The 22,379-nt window shown below is 35.0% G+C and overlaps 1 protein-coding gene across 1 annotated transcript in view; it reads left to right on the top strand.

Moving 5' to 3' along the window:
- The window catches only part of Top2b (DNA topoisomerase II beta), a 54,585-nt gene that overhangs the window by 26,923 nt on the left and 5,283 nt on the right, over window positions 1–22,379 (top strand). Inside the window, exons 22-34 of the mRNA XM_012515344.1 lie at window positions 2,131–2,265; window positions 2,876–3,076; window positions 3,973–4,168; window positions 4,311–4,402; window positions 7,455–7,610; window positions 7,755–7,838; window positions 9,751–9,945; window positions 12,856–13,000; window positions 13,269–13,430; window positions 15,441–15,642; window positions 17,115–17,194; window positions 18,286–18,396; window positions 21,138–21,263. Of these exons, the coding sequence (XP_012370798.1) occupies window positions 2,131–2,265; window positions 2,876–3,076; window positions 3,973–4,168; window positions 4,311–4,402; window positions 7,455–7,610; window positions 7,755–7,838; window positions 9,751–9,945; window positions 12,856–13,000; window positions 13,269–13,430; window positions 15,441–15,642; window positions 17,115–17,194; window positions 18,286–18,396; window positions 21,138–21,263 (1,885 nt within the window). The remainder of the gene's footprint in view (window positions 1–2,130; window positions 2,266–2,875; window positions 3,077–3,972; window positions 4,169–4,310; window positions 4,403–7,454; window positions 7,611–7,754; window positions 7,839–9,750; window positions 9,946–12,855; window positions 13,001–13,268; window positions 13,431–15,440; window positions 15,643–17,114; window positions 17,195–18,285; window positions 18,397–21,137; window positions 21,264–22,379) is intronic.

Raw genomic sequence — 22,379 nt, 5'->3', positions numbered from 1 at the left:
TTTTGTAATAAAATCATATGTAAATTAATTTTTTTCCTCAAACCATAAAGTCTTAGAAATTTTCCTTATCTTAGTACACTTTATCTGTTTAATAAAAAATAATCATTGTGGAGAATACAAATAAAAAAATTCATAAACCTATACTATATAAGCAAGCTGTTAATATTTTGATGCATTTTTATGAAGTCTTGTTTCATTTTTGTATTTTAAAATAAAAATTATATTACTATGTATGATTTACATTTTTCCTTAACTACTTTAAAGTCCTTTATTTCTAGAGGTGCAGACTTTTTATGAGAATAGTATTTTAAGTGTTTTAAATAAATGCTTTTAAGGACTGGTGAGATGGCTCAGTGGTCTAAAGCACCTACTTAGAACAAGCTTAGCAAAGCACAGGGACTGCGGTTCAATCCCCCAGCACCACATGCCAGCCAGCCCCGCCCCCTGGTGGGCTGAGCTGGCCACACACACGCACAAATAAAGAAATAAAAAATAAAAATAAATAAATGCTTTCAAACTAGAGTATCAGTACTTGCTTTTTGTATGCCTGTCACACATATGACACTGCATTGAATTACGAGATAAAAGGTGACCTTTGTTTTCCAAAAGTTAATCTTTTGTTGAGATAAGATTTTAGCATATGAAGGGCCTGCCAGATAACTCAGCAGATTAAAGTGCCTACTCAGGCAGACCAGGGGCCAGTTCCATCTTGTCCTACTAATGGCCCTCCCTCTCTGGGGCTCTGAGATGGCAATTGAGACTAGGCATTGAGATTGGGTGCGGATTGAGACTGGGCATGGTGGTGCCAGCCTGTAATCCCAGAACCTGGGAGGCTGGAAAATGGGAAGGATCACTAGGAGTCCAGTCTGTGTAGTGAGAGACCCTGTAGGCCCTGTACTAAATACATAAAAGAAAAAAAAGATCTTAACGTTTGAAATTTATAATGACAGAAGATATTAATAGTGGCTCAGCATGTTAGGAAAAATAGCCTGTGCTATATACCTAGTTTCTTACTGCTAATAATAAATACAAATTTTAGAAGAGGGATTGACTTCTTGTAATTTGGTTGGGAAGGATAAGTAAGATATAGAAAAATGGGATGAAGGGAGTGAATATATACATGTCAGTGCTGATGGATGGGGTCTTAGTCTGTTTCTTGTTACTACATTAATAAAATACCTGCGCCAGCCTACTTCTGAAAAAGAGGCTTATTTTACCTCATTCTGGAGGTGCAATGTCTGTGGCCTCATCTAGCAATGGCGTTCTGGCTGGCAGGGTCAGGAGGTGCTGTAGAACATTGTATGGCAAGAGACAGTGTGTGCACGTGTGCCGGTGTCTGTCTGACCTCTCCTTATGTCGCTGCCATGGTTCATTTACCCTAGTGATCTCTTCTAGTGCCAGTCATCTCCTAAAGATCCCACCTCGAAGCATCTCAGATTAAGTTTGCAGTCTCAAAATGCACCACAGTGGGGCTTAAATTTCAACATATGAAGCCTCTGGGGACATGGAAACCCTTTCAAAACCATAGCATAGAATGCAAGTGGTTTCACAGTGTTCAAAATATTGAAGCAAAGTATAAGAAGAGTAGTAATTTTCTAGAGGAAATCATTAGACAGAAGTTAGAAAGATTGGTTCCAGACTAGGTGACTTTCAGTTTGAGGTAAAAGGACTTTGAATTTAAAGGTTATTAATAGTAGTAAGGGAGGAAGCGTTATGGGGTCAAAAGATGAAAAATGTACTGTTTTAGTAAGACTGGGAAAGGTGATGCTGAGAATATTGAGAATAGATGTTCAGATTATATTGGCAGATATTCAGATTATATTAATAAAGGCTTTGAAAACTGATGACCATCTAAAGGGGACAATTAAAGATGAGGATTTAGTTTCAATCATGTTAACCTACCAGTAAAAGCAGACTGCTGACTTCAGAGGCATTCATGTACTAAAATAGTGACTGTGACTAAATAGTGTGGAGCGTGGAGTGGAGACATGGGCATGAGATAATTATGAATACGTACCAGTTCCACACAAAGAATGTAATATGTATATGAATAAAAAACAAAAATAGACAAAATAAATCTTTCCTGCTTAAAAGAAAATAAGGCTTTGTTGTTTCCATTTTTCTCTTCAGCTTCCAAATTACAAAAATTTTAAAGGCACAATCCAGGAACTTGGTCAGAACCAGTATGCAGTCAGTGGTGAAATATTTGTGGTGGATAGGAACACAGTAGAAATTACAGAGCTTCCAGTTAGAACTTGGACACAGGTTAGTATAAATGTAGTTTGTAAGAATTGCATTTCATTAAGCTGTCTTTTTCTGATAAAAATAATCCATCATTTTTCAAAATCTGAATACTGTTTAGAAATTCCTTATATTCCCATTCAGTTGAATTTGTATTTTAATATGCTAATTTAAAAGTTTTAGTCTTACCTAAACAACATAGTTTAACTTATATTAGGTAAGTGCTTTCTTCAGAGACTATATCTTTGTTTTTACCTTAAGATGAAAGAAATGGAATAAGAAATAATATTTGGAGTCCTTAACAAATTTGTTCAGTAAATTCATGACAGGATCAGTTGCTTATTTTCTGTTGGGTCTACTTGATGTCATCCTCTTCATGTCCTCAGACTTTGTCTTGCCTTTTGGGATAAAAGTAGATCAGAAAGATTGGCTTTCTGACTTACTACTTTATGTGAGCTTTTTAACTTTGAGATTATTCTAGTATATTCTCTTCTGTGATGATTGAATGGGAGGCACTAGAGGTGAAAGTTTTCCTTCTTTCCCCAAAGGTGTTGAGACTTTCTCAATGACTGTGTGACTATAATAGGAGAATATAAGAGTGTGTAGTAAAGATGTATTTTAACATCTTTTATAGGTGTACAAGGAACAGGTCCTAGAACCCATGCTGAATGGAACAGATAAAACACCAGCACTGATTTCTGACTATAAAGAGTATCATACTGATACAACTGTGAAATTCGTGGTGAAAATGACAGAAGAGAAACTAGCGCAAGCAGAAGCGGCTGGACTGCATAAAGTGTTTAAGCTCCAAACCACTCTCACCTGTAACTCCATGGTAACGCGCTAAGATCTGTTCGTCTTCCTGTAATGCCATTAGATGGTCACAACTAGGCTTATGGCAAGAGTAGCGCCAGCAGGCCTGAGTGCTTTTCTTCACTGTGTAATTGCTGAAGAATCTAATGATGCCTTTCTTTCCTCGTCTGTTGTCCGCTACCCTTGCTTTCAAGTCTGTGTTTATGCATCTGGACTTAACACACATCCCTCCCTCGTCCGCTGCACTGATGAGTTACAAAAGTGAATGTTGCAGGGTTTAGATGTACCTTTATACTCACTTTTAGTTGCAGTTTAACTATAGAGTACTTATCTCCTCATAACTCCAACCTGCTTGTTTTTACATAAATATATATAGGAAAGTAGAAAGTTAATGTGTATGATTACCCAAGTTTTGTTCCACATTAGCTTTTAGTTTTAAAATAGATTAAAAGAAAAAAATTAGCAGTAGCATGGTGACTGAGAAAGTTTCATAATATAAGAAAGTCTTACAGAAAAAGGGTAAAAGTTTTGAATAGTTACAGCACAAGTAATAAAGGCAATGGCAAGCGTACATCCTCTAAACTTGTGAGGGAGAAAGAACGTAACATCTAACATTGCTTAGACTATGTGTGTTTTTAGTTTCGAGGAAAAAGTTTTTCCTTATAAATGTAAGAATGTCATTTTAAAAGAATTTGTTGTATCTCAATTTTTACTATTTAAATATTCTCATGGTTTTGAGAAATGAATTGGTTTCTTGTCACCAAAGAAATACAGAAATGTACTTAATGGTTTGGGTTCTGTCTAATGGCTTTTAGGAGTATTGTGTGTTCAGACAAGTATATTATGGTTAAATATCATAAATGTTCTATAAATTACAGTAAAGATTATGTAGTCTAAAAAAACCGCTTGTTTGCTTAGGTACTTTTTGATCATATGGGATGTCTGAAGAAGTATGAAACTGTACAAGACATTCTGAAAGAATTCTTTGATTTACGATTAAGTTATTATGGTTTACGTAAGGAATGGCTTGTAGGAATGCTGGGAGCAGAATCTGCAAAACTTAACAATCAAGCCCGTTTCATTTTAGAGAAGATACAAGGGAAAATTACTATAGGTAAGATACAATCTTTAAAAATTTGAACATTAGTTAAAATGGAAAAATCTTTGTTAATAGAAGACATTTTTATCAATAGAATATAAACAAATACAAATTGAATCTCTTTTCTTGATCCTAACTTTATTTTTCCCTCACATAGAGAATAGGTCAAAGAAAGATTTGATTCAAATGTTAGTCCAGAGAGGTTATGAATCTGACCCAGTGAAAGCCTGGAAAGAAGCACAAGAAAAGGTAATCATTTGCAGAAAAAGACACTTAGAGAAGCTTTTAAAGCAACTTCCAAGACAAAAAACCTAACCCCCTAAGTTGTAAATAAAGTGTTGGTGAAAGTGCTGAGCTGTCTGTCTGGAGACTGAAGTCTTCTGTTTATCCACAGAGCAGATACAGTGCAGGAACTTGCTGTGCACACCCACCACACAGCACTTTGCCAGTGTGACTCAAGCAGGGCCTGGAGAAATGACTCCAGGAGTGAGAAGGTAGCTCAGTATCTGTGGCCTTTTGTTTTCCCCCTCTGAGCTTGCCACTAAAAGGGTGTCATTTGTGGTGGTGTTTTTCTGTGAGGTGTGTGTACACTGTCTGGGGACCAGACGGGAACACTGAAAATGATTTCACATAATTCAGTCTGTGTTCACAATGTGGAGTCCAGTCACCACGTACTTGGTCTGGCTGTAGACTTGATCTGACTTTGGTTAAGGCTAAATCAAAATGTTAATTATGGTAGTATTTAAGTTCCAAATACGTGCTCTGCTCATGTTACTTACATTTTGGTCAAAGGTTTTTTTTTTTTTTTTTTTTTTTTTTAAGTTTTAAACTCTGGAAGTTCAGATTCAAGTCTGATATTAAGTTGTTCATTTCATATCATAAAATAATAAGCATTCAGGGAATAGAATATTGAGATTTTTGAGACTACCTGATGTAGTTTTTTGTTGTATAATTAAAAGGAAAATTTAAAAAGGGAATAGAACATTGTGATTGAGAACACCAATGTAGAAAAGGAAATTTTGAAATGAGTGATTTTTAAAATATATTTAAGTAGATTATTTCTGTACTTCAGTAATGTTAACATGCCTAAAAATGGTTATGATTACATGACACAGTAATTTAAAGTGAAAGTTTAAACTTTCCTACACTTACAAGTTCTCAGTTGTAATGTTTTCATATTTTCCATCCATTTACATTGAGTGCTTATTTTGTTCATATTAAGCGTTTTTCAATTTTGAGGTCAATAAATGGTATACATTAAAACAAGTAAAATTAGAAAAAATAATATATCAATTACATATTCAGATAATGGGCTTATTCCTCACTTGATGAAAATGAGTAGGACAAGATGGGCAGCATTGACAATTAAGATGACTAAGAGTGCTTTGTTTTCCTTTGCTATGCTTTGTACAGTTAAACTCCAGATTATAGTTTATTCGCTACTTGCTCTTCTGTATTACTGTTGGTTTAAGCTGTATTAACAACAAAAGCTAGCTGGGTGTGGTGACACCTATAATCCAGCTATGTAGGAGGCAGAGGCAGGAGGAATCACAAATTCGAGTGAGCCTGGACAACCTAGTATAGTCCCAATTTCACAGTAAAAACTTAAAAAGGGTTGGAGGGAGCTGGGAATGCAGCTCAACGTGTGCTTAGTCCTCACTGTTGTGAAAAACAGACAATAAAGTATGCTGCTGCATGTAATGCCCGGTTTGACAGACGCAGGTACCCATGGTTTGAGAATGCCCTTCTGGCTGAAGTGGAAATGGAGGGTAAAGGCTAGCGTGATGTCAGGAGTTGCATTATCACCATCCAGATTTGTCTGGCAGTTTGACCACTTGAGGGGGTTTGGGTAACAAAAGGAACTAGTCTTACAAGCGTGCCCTATTATATACAGTATGAGAAGGGATTTAGAATTATGAAGCAGCTCATTAGAAGAGGATTTTTTTTTGCTTAAAACTTAACAGAATTTTATCACTAGAACTTAGTCCCTTTTTATTGATTTCTCAGTGTGTCCTTTGTCATATTCTTGTTAGCAGTGACATATACATATAGGGTGCTTATTAACCATATTGTAGGTATTATCAAAACTTAGATCAAATGGACTTCTAAATTACAAGTGTAACCAGGATTTTGTGGCATGCTAATATATCAGTCTGATGATCTAAACATACTATTTCATGATTTTTTTTTTAAAGCTTTAGAGTAACTTGCCATAAATTATCTACTTGTTATCCATGCAGTAACAATATTCCTTTTTTGCCTGTTACTTGACATTGAGTTTATAGTTTTAATGAAGCATCTTGCTTTGCAATTTTAACTTTTTATTTCTAAAGTACACCTACATTTTTCTTTGTATATACATATGTATGCATATCTCATATATGACATTTTTAAGTTATAAATCTTAACTTTTTGTTATCAAAAATAAATTTTTGCTTGGAGTATCATAGTCATAACACAGTCATTTTTAATTATCTCAGCACCATGAACAATTTAGGTGCAATTTTAATGTCTTTTTATTAACTTTAGAAGATATCACCTAAAATAACTTACCACATTTATTATATTTTGAAATTTAATACTAGCAGAAGATTTATTATGAGTTTTTGTTAAAAATCCTATGAATAAAGTTTCAGACAATGCTTGACACTTCTTACTTTCATTTACCAACTCTGAAATTCTTTCATAAACCTATTCACTGGGTCTTCACATGAGTATTGTTACTTAGAGAATTTTGATTAAGAATTCATCCTCAGTGAATGTACTTCAGCATATGTATTATGACTGTAACATTGTCATAAATGATATTTACCTTGGGTTTCAAATTTTCAAATTGTTCACTCACTAGTATAAAAATCAGATTAACATGCATGACATCAGTTCTATTAATTTTCACATATAGAGTCTTATTTCATGACTTAGTGAAAGTCATGCTGAGGAAAACAGTTAATTTTTCATCAAGTTCCTCTGTAAATAGAGATTAAATATAATGTTTTTCCTGAAGATTTTATTGTACATCTTTAGAAAATCTTAATCTTAGGGCCAGGGAAATAGCATAAGTGCCTGCCGGGCAAGCACAAGGGCCTGAGTTCGATCCCTGGTACAAAAAAAAAAAAAAAAGAAAAAAATCTTAAGCTTTTTTTTAATAAGATATGTTTATGATTAATTTATAGATAATCCGACCCCTCAACCCTCAAGGTATAGCATTAACAGTGTATCATATATAGAATTTTAACTTGACAATAAAATTATTGATTTGATGTTATACAGGACTTTAATATGAAGTTATTATTTTTTACAGGCAGCAGAAGAGGAAGAAACACAAAACCAACATGATGATAGTTCCTCTGATTCAGGAACTCCTTCAGGCCCTGATTTTAATTATATTTTAAATATGTCTCTGTGGTCTCTTACTAAAGAAAAAGTTGAAGAACTGATTAAACAGAGAGATGCAAAAGTATGAACTTTTGTGGGTTAAATAATTTGAAATTATTTTAGTATCATCCATATTTTTGTTTTTGTTTTTCCAAAAATAAATATTTTGATTATCCTTTATACATTAAAATTACTAAATGTTAAACTGAATTGCTTTTTATTATAGGGTCGAGAGGTCAATGATCTTAAAAGAAAATCACCTTCAGATCTTTGGAAAGAAGATTTAGCAGCCTTTGTTGAAGAACTGGATGTATGTTAAGTCTATTAAAATATACATAGAAAACTGATATCTGAGATAGGAAAATCTCTCTAAATTTGTTATTTCTTTAGCTATTAGTATATTTGTAAATTGTGATTAAGCTAGCTATAACTCCTTGAAGCTTTAAAGGAAAATTATTTCTAGTATGGATGGATGTAGTATAATACTTAGGACTGAAATTTAGTGTAAATTCAATATTTCCTGTTAAAATTTCTTAATGTTTTCCTGGAAAGAGGTAAGACTGATATATCTATGTAATTCAATACAGGTACCTTGACTTTAGGCATAGAGTGATAGTTCTTTAGGTTTACAACAAAGAAATTTCAAAGTTTTTATATTGTAGCAGAGTTTTCTCCAAGTAAAATTATAATTTAAGAAATAAAAATTTAGAGGAAAAAAATATAAGCAATAAGCTTTTATAAAATTGCATACTTCAAATAGTAGAATTAAATGAATGACAGAAGTATAAATATCTGATTTTGAGTAATAATTACCATTTGTCATTACTCATGTTATTCTTTTACTTTTTAATTGTTTCATTGTCTACATGGTTCAGTTTTATTTTCATGGCTTAAGTCTGAATTAAAACTCTTTAAGAACAAGTGTGATACATTATTTATCTGATACAATTTCTGTTAGATTTTAGTGCTATTGTAGTCAGTTCTTCTAATGACTTTTCAAGTCAGTCATAAAAGTATACCTCATATGATTTATGCTTTTAAAAATACTGCTAGTTAGATTTTTTTTTTAATTAGGTGATTTTTTTTCCTACTGCTCTATATGTTAAAAATTAACCCTGAGCTGAAGGTATAACTCAGGAGTAGATTAAGTGTGTGTGAGGGCCTGAATTTGATCACCAATGTCAAAGAGGTGAACATATGAAAATAAAAAAAGCATACATTAAAAGGAAGATTTGCTTCTACTATTAATGTTCTGATTTTGCTTTAAATTTAATCATTAATGCAATGAAATAAGAAACCTTGTGGTTATGCCTATCTCCTCATTATGAAGTCATCATTCAAAGCAAGCTCATTAAAAAGCACAAAAAGTTTGATTATTAACAAAGTTGGTCCAAACGATTTATTTCAATTTCAGATGTGGTATTTTTCTAATGTCTAAAATAATTTCGACTTAAGTTTCATGTCATATCATTTCATATTTCATGTCATATAAAGTCTACTGGTACTACTAGCTATTGTGTGCTGGAACTGCGGTCTGTGTAGTCCTCAAAATGACTCTCCCTGCAGTTAAAAGAGGTTGTAACCTATTACATGGATAAGGATCTAGAGCACAGTAAAGTAACTTGATTAAAAAGGAATTACATCATTATTCTTGAGATGGTCACTCGTCTTCTCAGAGCCCCAGTTTTCTTAGCCATAAAATGGGGGGCAGAGGTCACAGGATTGCTTTATGCCTGGGACATGGTAGGTGTTCTATGAATTATCTTTTATTTCTTAATAATACATAACTAATAAGTGGAAATGCCTAGAGTTAAATCCAAGCTGTCTGATTTCAAACCTTATATTATTTCTCTAAATATATTTGAAGAACATGTTTATTATTTGAAAGGATAATTTTTATAAAATGTACAATCTGTGATATTAATAATTATTTTGCCCTCATTCATTGTTATACAGAATCTCTTACATTGAATCTAAGTATATTAGGACTTTTAAATTTTCATTCTTTTTTGACTTTACATTTATGAGCCATTGTTATAGCTAAGGCAGTAAAAAACAGCATCATACTTCTTAACAGAACTGCTTTTATGTGTGACTTGCTGGGATGATATCAGGTCATCCTTAGTGATGAAATCAAATTTGTTTTAATTTCTTATACTGTAGTGATTGTCTTTTCTAAGAAGTTGTTTAAGCACCCTTCCCCCCTTATGGTTGTACTACAGAAAGTAGAAGCACAAGAAAGGGAAGATATTCTAGCAGGCATGACTGGGAAAGCAATAAAAGGTAAAGTTGGCAAGCCTAAGGTGAAGAAACTTCAATTGGAAGAGACAATGCCTTCACCTTATGGGAGAAGAATAATTCCTGAAATTACTGCTATGAAGGCAGATGCCAGCAAAAAGTTGTTGAAGAAGAAGAAGGTATGATGCATACTTTACTCATTGGTAGGCTCTCCTATCCTGTGTGTGTGTGTGTGTGTGTGTGTGTGTGTGTGTGTGCAGTGTGTGCGTTATGTGTGTATGTAATATCTATCTTAATTTTACTCTGATTAATCATGCTTTTTCTAATATATGTATGTTTTAATTGTGATAAATCTTACTCTGTGAGATCACTTAATTCATAAAATAACAACATACTGGCCAAGGATCACTTATATATGAAGAGCTATTTGCTTAATTTTTGTGTGTGTGTTTTTTGTTTTGAGATGGGTTTCATTTTCTTTATTGCCCTATCTGACCTGAGCTCTTGGACTTAAACAGTTCTGCTTCAGCCTCCCAAGTAGGTGAGACTACAGGAATATGCTAGTAACTTTCTAAATTATGTAATTCTAAATTAATCTTAGGTAATCCTCTTTCCTCCACAACTGTGAATGTATCTACTTTAAAGTATGATTTTAGAAGGCTGGGAAGATACCTCAGCAGTTTAAGCACCTGTCTGGCAAGTGTAAGGACCTGGGTTCGATCCCTGGTACCGCATGCCATGCTGGCCCTGCACTGAGCTGGCCACTGAAAATGAGTGTAGTGGCTCACACCTGTAATCCCAGCAGTGGGGAGGCTGAGACAAGATCACTCTGAGTCTAAGTTGGTAGCAAGACCCTGTACCAACTTAAAAAAAAAAAAGAGAGAGATTAAAGTATGACTTTATTTCTGTGTCATGACCAATTAGGGAAGTTTCAGAGCAGAACAGAGTTTGTTTTTAAAAGTAAGCTCTTATTTTTACTGTTTGTTTCACCCTTAATTAAATGATTTAAGTACATCTTGCATTATGGGGACTGATGGCTACCATTAAGGATTTTTAAAAATATGATGTTTACTTGTCCTTCACAAAGACTGACCATGGTTAGCCTGAAGGAAAGATGGTTCAGAGCTGAGAAAACAGGATGTGTGATGGCTTTGAAAGAGAAATGTTAAAATTTCTGGACAGGTTGATTTTAAAAATCTAAGAAATGTATGTGTAGATAAGTCCCACAGGTATTTGGAGCTACACTATAGACTTAGTTTAGTAAGAGCTTGGGAAATAAGCCTAGGAGCTGGAGTTACAAATTGGAGAACTCTCTGAACAAATTAATATATAAAACAGGAACATTTTGGCACTACATAGCCACTCCCTGCTGTTCTGGTAAAGTGAAGTTTGTACTATTTTCCTCTTCCCTTTCTCCTTACCATATACCTGCATGCTTATCTTTCTCTTCAGAAAATGGGTTCCCTCCTTTCTAGTTAGTGTCTGTCAGGTTTAGTTCTCAGCACTTTTTTCTCTTTAGTCAGTTACCTGAAGTGATTTCATCTATGTCCAAAACTTTTTTCAGTTTAAAATGATGAATCCTAAATTTGTATCCCTCAGTTGCAATGTTTCTGGCCTGTCAGACTCATATAGCCACCCACATGTTCAGAGCCCCTCTGACATGGTATCTCTGAAGCTGGATCAATTTTGGAACTTGCTCTGTGTCTTGTTTCACTTAATATAAACACTCAGCTATCACTGACAGGAATGCAAGAGGGTTTTTTCCCCCATTTAATCAGTAAATCCTATCAACTGCTTACAAAATGATTCAAAAATCCACTTTTGGTGCCCATTTAATACTACCTTGTAATTTTGTAAGATTTTTTGGTAAGAGGTCTTGCTGGACAGATCGGACTCATAGTGATCCTTCTGTCTCAGCCTCCCCAACACTGGGGATTATAGGCATGTGTTGTCACAACCGGTTTTGGTAGCCTGGCACGGAGCGCCCAGGGCAGGGTTGGCATGGCACGTGGTGCTGGGGCTAGAATCCTGGTCCTTGTGCTTGCCCGGCTGGTGCTTGTACCTCCGAGCTATCTCCCCAGCCCTGATATGTCTTCATATCATAGTTCTCACTTAACAGTTGCCCTCCATTTCCCGCCCTGCTATGTAACTGTGGTTTCTGCTTTTCTCTGCTTCATTTCTTTTAGACTGATCTCTTACTACTAGAATATTTCTGAAGTGTGAGGCTGATTTCCACACAAATGCCTAGACTCTTTCAGTGGCTCCCACTGATTAGACACACTCCAGTGGTATACGGTGGTTTAGTGTATGTGCACTGCTTCCTGGTTATTCTCTCACACCTTTTCTTCAATCCTAGCAGGTTGTGTACTGTATATTGTGTTTAAAGACCTAGTTCTTTAAACATACGGGGTACCTTATGCCTCTGTGCCATCTGCCTGCAGTGTTCTTCCCTCCTCTACGTTCCTTCAGAACTCAGTCAGAAAAGCTGCATCTCTATGGAGCACTCCCTGGCCCTGTCTCAAGCAGAGTTGTCTGTTTCCCACTTCAGCCATTCCTTTATCTTTCTTTGCATTTGCTATTTGTGTTTTAATGATTTCTCTTTTTCTCTCTCTTCTCTTCCTCCCCTTTCCCTCAATATTCTTAGTGTCAGGGACTTTGTCTTATATTATCTTACAGTGTATGACATATGCTGTTTATTTTCCTTCAGTAATTTGATTTTTTCTAGTATATTGGAAGCTTCACTTATAGGAAATTATTTTGCATATATCTTTTAGTATGCTTAGCTATTGGTCTGAAAGTTCCTTTGATAATCAAAAGCTGCTGTCTTATTTCTAGCGTTTCTTCACAGCTGTCATCTTGTTGAGTACCCCAGCAAATTGCAGTTATAAGCAATATCATTTCCTGCAGATAAATAAATTAAAGTAAAATGTGGCCTGATTGTAGTCATCTGTTAGGACCTAAATAGGATCACATTTTTAGAACAGTTCACCTGATATGAAGCTATCTATTGACAAGTGCATCTTTAAAATGTGTGGTGTTTTTATTTTTATTCATGGTTTCCTTTTAATGGTTTTCTTTTTAATATGTAGGGTGACCTTGATACTACAGTAGTGAAAGTGGAATTTGATGAAGAATTCAGTGGAACACCAGTAGAAAGTACAGGAGAAGAAGCATTGGTCCCATCAGCTCCTATAAATAAAGGACCCAAGCCCAAAAGGGAGAGAAAGGAACCTGGTGAAGAATTTCTCTTTGTTTCTCTAGTTGCATCTCTGCATGTCTGTCTGTCTGTCTCTCTGTCCGAGCATCTGTCTTTCTCTACTGTGTGTGTGTGTAGAACTATGTGTAAAGACCATTATTAGAGTCTTGAAATACTTTTATCTTGTCATTGAAATAAAATCTTTTCAAGAACATTAGTTATTTTATAATAAGCTTCTGCAGAACAAGAGTTTTATTTTTACTAATGGTATTTATGCATATCTAATTACTGTTGCTTTATTTTTAGGTACCAGGATTAGAAAAACACCTACAGCATCTGGTAAACCTAGTGCAAAAAAAGTGAAGAAACGAAATCCTTGGTCAGATGACGAGTCCAAGTCAGAAAGTGATTTGGAAGAAACAGAGCCTGTGGTTATTCCAAGAGATTCTTTGCTTAGGAGAGCAGCTGGTATTGTGATACACTTTATATTTGTTGTATATTAGCTTGACTTATAAGTTGGTATTATCAGTGTTAATAAAGTACGTAATTCAGGGGCCAAGGAGATGGCTCAATGGAATAAAGCATAAGGGCCTGAGTTCAATCCCTGTTTCCACCAAAAAAAAAAAAAAAGTATTTAGTTCAAAAATTATAGTAATAAAGAGAAAATAAATTTCTTCACATAGCTTTTCTAGCAAAGTTGGATATAAACTTCTCTAAAGAGAATCATGTATTTTTAGTGAATTTTATTATAAACTTTGGCTTATATTCTCTGTGTATCTTTAAGATACTTGGTTAAAAAGACTATAGGGCTGGCGAGATAGCTCAGCAGACTGAGAGCTTGCTTAGGCAAGCTCAGAGGCCAGGGTTTGATCCCTGCCACAGCATGCTGCACCAGCCCTGACCCCCAGGCCTGTGAGCTAGTGATGGAGTCCTGGTGTGGTGGCACACACCTATAATCCCAGCACTAGGGAGCTGAAAATGAGGATCACTGTGAGTCCAAGCTGTGCATGAGACCCTATACAAAAAAGACTGTAGCTTGGTATACCACCAATGATGAATCTGTTAGAAGTACCTTGTGTTTTTGTATTAAACACATCTAGCTTTTACAATAAAATTTTTTCCTGCTTTAGGAATCTGATTCTATACACATAGTTCTCTTAGTTACAGTGATATGCTGAAGCTGCAGAATCCCATTTTGCTGTGATGTACTGCTACTTTCTGAATACTCAGTAATGGAAAATGGATGGGTTTCTTGTTTTGTATGTTCTCAAATTTTGTTGTCCTCATTTATTAAGATGTAAGATGTAACTATGGTTATTTAACTGCATACATTTTTAAATATATGTCAAGCCTTACATTCTTTGCTTCTCTATCATGATTGGAGCTTGTTTCCAGTGTACATAGGTATAATATAGTTCAGTGATGGCAAACCTTTTAGAACTTTCAATGATACAAACAGCCAGTTGCAACACACTTCTCACCACCACTGCTATTAATCTTTAATGTGGGTAATTTAAATTACATAAAAACTAATTTATTAAGTGATTGTTACCCCCCAAAAATAAATTAATTAAGTGATTGAAAATTATGTTTAGGCTATTTTATAAATAGGTAATAAATTATATAGCATCCAAGTGATTTTAGAAATTTATTCCATAATACCTATTCCAGAATATAATGGAAATTTATCTGCACTATGCTGATAACCTTTTCCCCTAAATTGGTACCTATATTTTTAGGCATTATATGAACTTAATTATGTTGCTGATATATTGAAGTTTTATGTCTCTTCTCATTCACTTGAAAACTTACTGTCTTTATTTCCTACTGAGTCTAAACCTGAAGGGAAGATAAACATTTTTATCCAAGAGGTTAAGAGAAAGTAACATCACTTTAGGGGGAGGAATTGAGACAGGGTCTCACTATGCCCTTTCAGGCTCTCCTTGAACTTGCTATGTGGCCCAGGCTGGCTTTGAACTCACATTGGTCCTCCTACCTCAGCCTCTTGAGTGCTGGGATGACAGGAGTGTACCAACATGCTTGGCTGGTATTTTTTATAGAATAGTAAAATTTGTCATTAGTAGTTGCAGAAGTGGAAAGCCTTATACTAGTGGTTGTTTTTATAATCTTATATTAGTAGCCTTTAGGACAAAGCCATATTGAATAATTTCCTAAGGGTTTCTGAGTAATCATTCTACTCATTCAATCACATCACTATGTTCTCCAGATATGTACAGCATTTTCCACACCTCCTAGAAAGTTTGAGACAGATGTTAACACTTTGAGGTCAGAGTTGGTAGATTTTAGTTTCTAGATATTGGTCCTTATATAATTTGAAATAGTTCATGTGGATAAAGGTAGGATTTGAGTTTAACTTTTTGTGGTGGTGGTGGTGGTGGTGGTGGTATGAGATGTGCATGTACATCTATGAGCACATGCTGCAGTGCCTGGCTAACGTGTCATTTTTCTTCCTTCTAGCTGAAAGACCTAAGTATACATTTGATTTCTCAGAAGAAGAGGATGATGATGCTGAGGATGATGAGGACAATAATGATTTAGAGGAGCTGAAAGTTAAAGCATCTCCCATAGCAAATGACGGGGAAGATGAGTTCATTCATTCAGATGGTTTAGATAAAGATGAGTACACATTTTCTCCCAGCAAATCTAAAGCTACTCCAGAGTAAGTAATGAAACACCTGCTACTCAGTAATATGTATAGTTAGTTGTTCTAGGTATTTGGCAAGGATCTTGTGTTTCAAGAAATTATTCTAGGTAGTTTTCTTCATGAAGGAGTAAATATTGTTAGTACAGAAGCTGATGCTATATTACACTGATGGCAAACCTTTTAGAGCTTTCAGTGATAACAAACTGCTACAGCATGCATGCCATAGATCTACCACATGGCTGTACTATGTGTGGAGAAAGGTTTGAATTCATCCTCTTGTGCCTGGCTTGGGTCTGACTGCTGTGCTCAGCTCCTTCCTGTTGCAGCCCTTGGAAGTGAACCTGTTGTGCTCCTCTGGCAAGATGTTCTACTCCTGGATTAGCTGGGCGGTTCTGGCCCTTAGCCTCTGCAGGGACTTCACCTGCAGAGTTTCACCCCAGGCCTGTATGCCAGGCCTGGGTTGGATCTGGAGGGGTCCAGAGAGCAGGATAGAAGGACTCACAAGTAGGCCTGGGCTGGGTCTGGAGGGATCCAACAGGCAAAGGGGAGCGTAGAAGCTCTTCCACACACTCGCTGAACCTGGGCTTAGGCTGGGTCTGTAGGGGTCCCAAGAGCATGGTGCAAGTTCTCGCTCACACACGAGGCCTGGCCTGGGTCCGGAGGGGTCCAGTGGGCACATGGGAGCACAGAAGCTCTCCCTGTGTGGAGAAAGGATTGGCAAACTTTTTCATAAAGATTTTAGGTTTTGTGGGTCATACAGTGTCTGTCATATACAATATGTGAATAAGTGTGACTAGATTCCAATAAAGCATTATTTACAAAAATCAGCAGTAGGCTCATGTGATTATCGTTGGACAACTTGTGGTTTTGGGAAAAGTTACAAAATCTTTTTAATTAGGAAATTTATATTTCTTTCCGAGATTTGGCCCTGATTGGTTTTTCTTGCTTTTGGTGAATGCCAGTTTAACCTGTGAAATAAGAGGATTGTGAACTATTTCAGGATTTAAAAACAGTATTTTCCTACTTAGTATAATTGGCCTTAACCAGATCACAAAATAAGTGCCAACCTGTGGTCTAGGATCGGAAATGTGATTGTTGCCTGCTATGAAAAGCATTCTGAGAAAAAAGGGTTTTGCCTTTCTCCTTGCAGCTGTGCTAATAATTTTTTGATGTTAATTTCTGGAATGATTATTTCTGTCAAGTATAAAATTTATTTTTTTGGTATTTTGACTAACTTTAAACTGTTGTCTAGTTTTTATTCTTGTTACTGATTTATCTGGGGTCTGTATGCACATGTGCACAAATGGTTTATTGTATGTGTACGTGCTTACATATGCAAAGGTGTTTTGCTCTGCTTTTAATTGAAAAAGAAATGAAAACTAAGGTTTTATTTGCCTTGTGTTTATGATTGTAAAGTACATTTTATATATAATCTAGGGTTTAAATAAGATATTTAATTATGTCTTTTTTGTGTTATTTTCTTATAGAAAATCTTCCCATGACAAAAAAAGTCAGGAGTTTGGGAATCTCTTTTCATTTCCTTCATACTCTCAGAAGTCAGAAGATGGTATGTTTTTAATCTTTTCATTTGTTAGTTGTTGTTTGGTGGAGAGAAAGAATAAATCATTAGATCAGGATTTAAGTTAGAATTTTTCAATAGAATAGCAGACTTTCTTCGCACTTTGTTCAATGTATTGGAATTTATTTACTTTTTCTGTGATAATTCCTAACTGATTGGTCAGAATAGGCATTTGGAAGCATTTAGGTGGACAAGCAGGTATTAACCAGTTTGTATAGAGCATGTGTTACAGTGTTTAAATAATGAGTAAAATATGAAGAAAAATTATAGAAGGTTGAACTTATTTGGATAAATTATGACAGCTGAGAGACTGTTTTCAAACAAATTTTATTAGGGTGTATGTTTTTTATTCCATGTATTTTTGTGTGTGGAATTGTTAATGTCCCATTGTCTTGTATTTCTAAATATATATGTACATACAGACCTAGATTTGATATATGATATATATGTGTGTATATATACACATATATATATATATTCATTTTGACAGCATATTAAAATAATTATGTAAAAATACTTAAGTCCAAGTAAAAGCACTTGCTATAGTTTAAGGGAGGGAGGAAAGAAGTGATTGTCTTAATAACCTGTGTACAAAAGTAAACTGAATTAAGTCTACATGCACTTTTAATTATTCTTTAATTATTTATTAATTTAGAAATATGAATATTCACTACTTTTTTAGATTTGAACATTATTATTGATATTCCTGGAAGTTTAGTAGTATGGTTTGGCTACTAAATTAATCACAGTGAAGCTTGTTTTATATCTTTTAAAGTAAATCTTCAGTATATATTTTTGAACTAGTCAAATGCATTTTAAATGGTTAGCAACTGGTACTATTAATTTTCACTACTCTGTGTATTTCTATATTGTTTCACAACACAGTTAACATTTTTGAGGTATAACATTGATATATTTTTTATTTTCAGCTGTTTGTATATTGTGGATTATATGATCACACAATAGAAACTTACAAGATCAATTATCTAGCTAAAGAGAAGTCATCAGTTAAACAAGTCAAAGTTTACTCAGAGGTCTTTATAGAATCTCTTTACTAAAAAAAGCTTTGAAATTTTTAGATTCAGCTAAATTTGACAGTAATGAAGAAGATACTGCTTCTGTTTTTTCACCATCATTTGGTCTGAAGCAAACAGATAAAGTTCCAAGTAAAACAGTAGCTGCTAAAAAGGGTATGTGCTTACATTTATTATGTTAAGCAGTGCATAAACCACGTAGACATACTTGATGTAAAGGAAATTTGATACAACTTGAACTTTGCCCTTGGACTTCACTATAAAACTGTTAAAAAAGTGTGTATTAGAATCCTCTTGCTTTAATTATGTGAGGAAATGATTTAAAGCTCTCTAGAACTGTATTTTAAAGTAGTTGTGATTATAAACTTTCATGCATTCCTACATAGATAACTTTTTGTAAAGCTCTGTTATATGTGTCAGTGCTGCCTCCATTCCCGTAGTGCAGAGACTGGTCGTTGAGTTTGGATGCTCTTTATATGAGCCTTGGAGTTTTTGTTTTGTATTTTCAGTTTAAAAGCAGTTGTCCAAGAAACACTGAGTCAGTTTAGGAATCTGTTGCTGTACTAAGACATAACACTTTGTTCTTTTGAAAGGAGGTAAGTATCAGTGCTCTGTATTTGAAAAAGTACAATTTTTTGCACTTAAAAAAATGAACAGAAAAGGAAGTTATTAATACATCTGATTTGTTTAATAAATATCCATTATCCAGTAATGTAAGCTTAAAAGAGTTGTACTGGTAGTGTATATAAGGTAATGGTTTACTTTTGCTCTAGAAATAAAGGTTTGGTTGCTAAAAAAAAATCTAATTGAGGGGCTGGGGAGATAGCTCAGTAGAATAAGCACTTGCCTGGCAAGTGCAAGGTCCTGAGTTTGATCCCCAGTCCCGCCAAAACATCTCGTATGCCGTCTCAAAAAAAAAAAAAAAAAAAAAAAATTCTTACAGAGATACTGCATAAGGCAATAAATAAACTCTTTAGGCTGTTCCTGCAAAAATCTTAAAAACCTACAACATAAAACACAATTATAGACACATGAGTATTAAATGCAACACAACAACAATAATAAAATTCTCCAAGTATTCTGAATGCACTAGGATGTGGTGAGATAGCTATAACCAACACATTGGGTGACCCACCTGTATTCAGTTGTCTTTTTTCCTTCGCTACAAGTGGACCAGTGTCTACATTTTTCTTGCCAAAGGACTTTCTCTTTGCAGCTGTGCTAGAATATTACAGTTTTCTTATCCCTCAGTTGCCAGATTAAAGAAAGCTGATCTATAAACAGCTCATCAGCTCTTGCCTTTCCTTTCAAGTGAGCTAACTCTGAGATGTGTTTTAACTAGTTCCCAGAAATCCCCAATGGGACTAAGCTTCTAAAATGATGCATGGCTGATGCCTCCTCCACTACCAACCACCCTCTGCATTGTTGTGTTTTGGTAGTGTGCTGGTACCTCCCAGATCAACACTTACTCTTTAGTCTGCTTTGAAGCCTGACAGGTCTTACTTCTAGGGAACTCAAACTAAAACAGACCTTATAATTCTGTATCTTTTTCTTAAAATCATCTTCATATAAGTATCTTATAAGTAGCTCTTCTTGAGACTTGTGGTCCTGTTTCTTTAATCAAGCTGTTTACCCTAATCACTTAGAATTTACCGTTAACTAGAAAAGCTAGAAATGTTTGGTTGTCCTGTTTGGTTGTTTTGAGTAGCTGTGCTGCTTTCGATTCATTGGGCCGGAGACTAGGTAGTATGACTTCAGGGATGTCAGCAAACCATCCCCAGTTCTCCAGCTTCCTTCCCAAATATAATTCCTATAAAATAGTTTGAGGACACATCATGTCCCTCTAGGTTTGTTACCCAAGTTACGTAAGTCATTTTATAGATTATATTGTATAGTTCTAATAGTTGACAACAAAAAAGGAAGACTGTAGTACTTAGTTATCTGACCGGTGTTCAGCTGGTGAAAGTGTCAACCTAAAACTGGAAGTTTAGAAACTTTGCCAAAGAAAAAGAATGTAGTCACTTTCATTCAGCTCTGACAAATATGTGTTGTTGCTGGGGAGCTGCCCTGTGACTCCTGTGGAAGGTTTAGTCATGGAGACTTACAGAGCCCACAAGGTCTTTGGCTGTTACCTCTATGAGGAGCTAGATTCCTCCTGCTCTTGGCTAGGGAGGACCTTTCTAGTGCTAGCATCTCAGGTTGATACTGGGAATACATTTTCCATAGAATCAACATTGGCTTTTAATTTTTTAACGGAAAATTTTGCAGTTGATTTGGACCCATTCAAAACTTTTTCTAAATTGTTTTATGTTCCCAATTATACATGGCTCAGCTTTCACAATGAAATACAGATGAACCTGGAAGAAAGGTCCACTTTAAAAAAACAAAATACTGAACAACGAAGTGAAGACTTCATATTTGTGATCTACTATATAGAATTTTCATATTTTTTTCATATAAAGATTTTAAGTCTGGATTTCCACTTTGAATGGAAATGAATTGGTTTCTACTCATTACATTTGAGAATCCCATAAAGTGCATTCTCTCTTAGACCTTTTAACATGTGGCTGTATTTGGATTATAATTAATGTCACATGTTACTTTTTTGTCATGACTTTATTTACAGTCACTCTTTTATTCATTTTTAGTGGTCTTAGCCTAAAATATCTTAATGGAATTATCTAAAAGCAAATCATACAGAATTAAATAAAATTCATTTTGTTATCTTTGAAAAATTATTCACCTTTCTACTGACACCAGGCAGAGAGGAATCATTTCATGACTTAAGGTTAAATTCTTATCAGCTTTAAGAAATTCCATTCTTATAGAACTCACTTCAGCTTGGTTTTTTGGTAAGTATATTGTATTGACTTATGAAATGGATATTTGCTTACTAGGAAAACTACCTTCGGATGTAGCTTCTAAACCCAAGAGAGCCCCTAAGCAGAAGAAAGTAGTGGAGACTGTAAACTCTGACTCGGATTCAGAATTTGGCATTCCAAAGAAGACTGCGACACCAAAAGGTGAGGATTATTTTTGTATAACCTTTTAACATGTGCTGTGGAGAAAAGATTGTTTTTTCTGTGTCACTGAATTCAAAGACTGGGTATTTATTTTAATGTCTAAAAATCAGTGCTGGGTTAGAGTCCAATGGAAATAAGAGCTATTTAGTCCCATCACTGTTTTACCTTTCAATACATTGTGATCCAACTGGTTTAAATACGAATGGTTTAAAGACTCTAAAGCCAACTCATTGAAAGTTGTTATTAAAAAAGCAGATAGAACTTGACATAAAGTGTGACACTTATTGGAGTTGGCTAGAACTAGGACACTTAAGGCCATAACTTTTTCCTCACGTAGGAAATAAAGTACTCAGGGCTACACAAGAAGGTTCTTCCTAGCACTAAATCTGTAAAGCTCTTAGATTCTTTGAAAAACATCTATGTAGAGCAGGATAACACTGAGAGTAAATGTCTTTATACAACTGAGGGATATTTTGTCCATTTTTTTTTTTTTTTTTTGGGCGGTACTGGGGATTGAACCCAGGACCTTGCACTTCCCAGGCAAATGTTTATTCTACTAAGCTATCTCCCCAGACCCCCATGTGTTTGTTTTACACCTTAAAGGCATGGTTGGGATAAGAGCTATAGACGTAAAGAAAATGGGGAATGAGAGAGTAGAAAGATGGTGGAGGTCTGTGCTTAAGGTGTGCCTGGATTGGAACCTTTGTGATGTTAAAAATGCAATTTCATCAATTCATTTGGTAAATTGTGATATTCCAATATCTTTTAGGCTATCCTTTCTTACAAGTAGTACTAGGTCATATCTTTCAAGGTAGAATTGCAATTTAGTTTCATTTTATGTTCTTGCCATCATTATGGGATGGAGAACATTGATGAGCACTTATTATCTTTTTCTTTTCTTCCTCCAATGAAGAGAATAAGAGGCTAGTAGGTAAAATAAAATGGAACAAAGCAAAATTGTTGTATGTAGTGAGTCTAGGTTTGACAAGGAATAGGGATTTGACAGATTATTACTACTAGATGATTTATTCTGAGTATTAAGTGAGATCCACAAATTTACTTATCACAATTCTGTAATCAATTAATTGAGAACAAGCATTTAAAGCTATGTAATTC

This window comes from Octodon degus, unplaced genomic scaffold, assembly GCF_000260255.1.
Source record: "Octodon degus isolate 3935 unplaced genomic scaffold, OctDeg1.0 scaffold00059, whole genome shotgun sequence".
Classification (NCBI taxonomy): domain Eukaryota; kingdom Metazoa; phylum Chordata; class Mammalia; order Rodentia; family Octodontidae; genus Octodon; species Octodon degus.
Note: the sequence above shows the minus strand (reverse complement) of the source record. Positions and strands in the feature narration are given on the sequence as shown.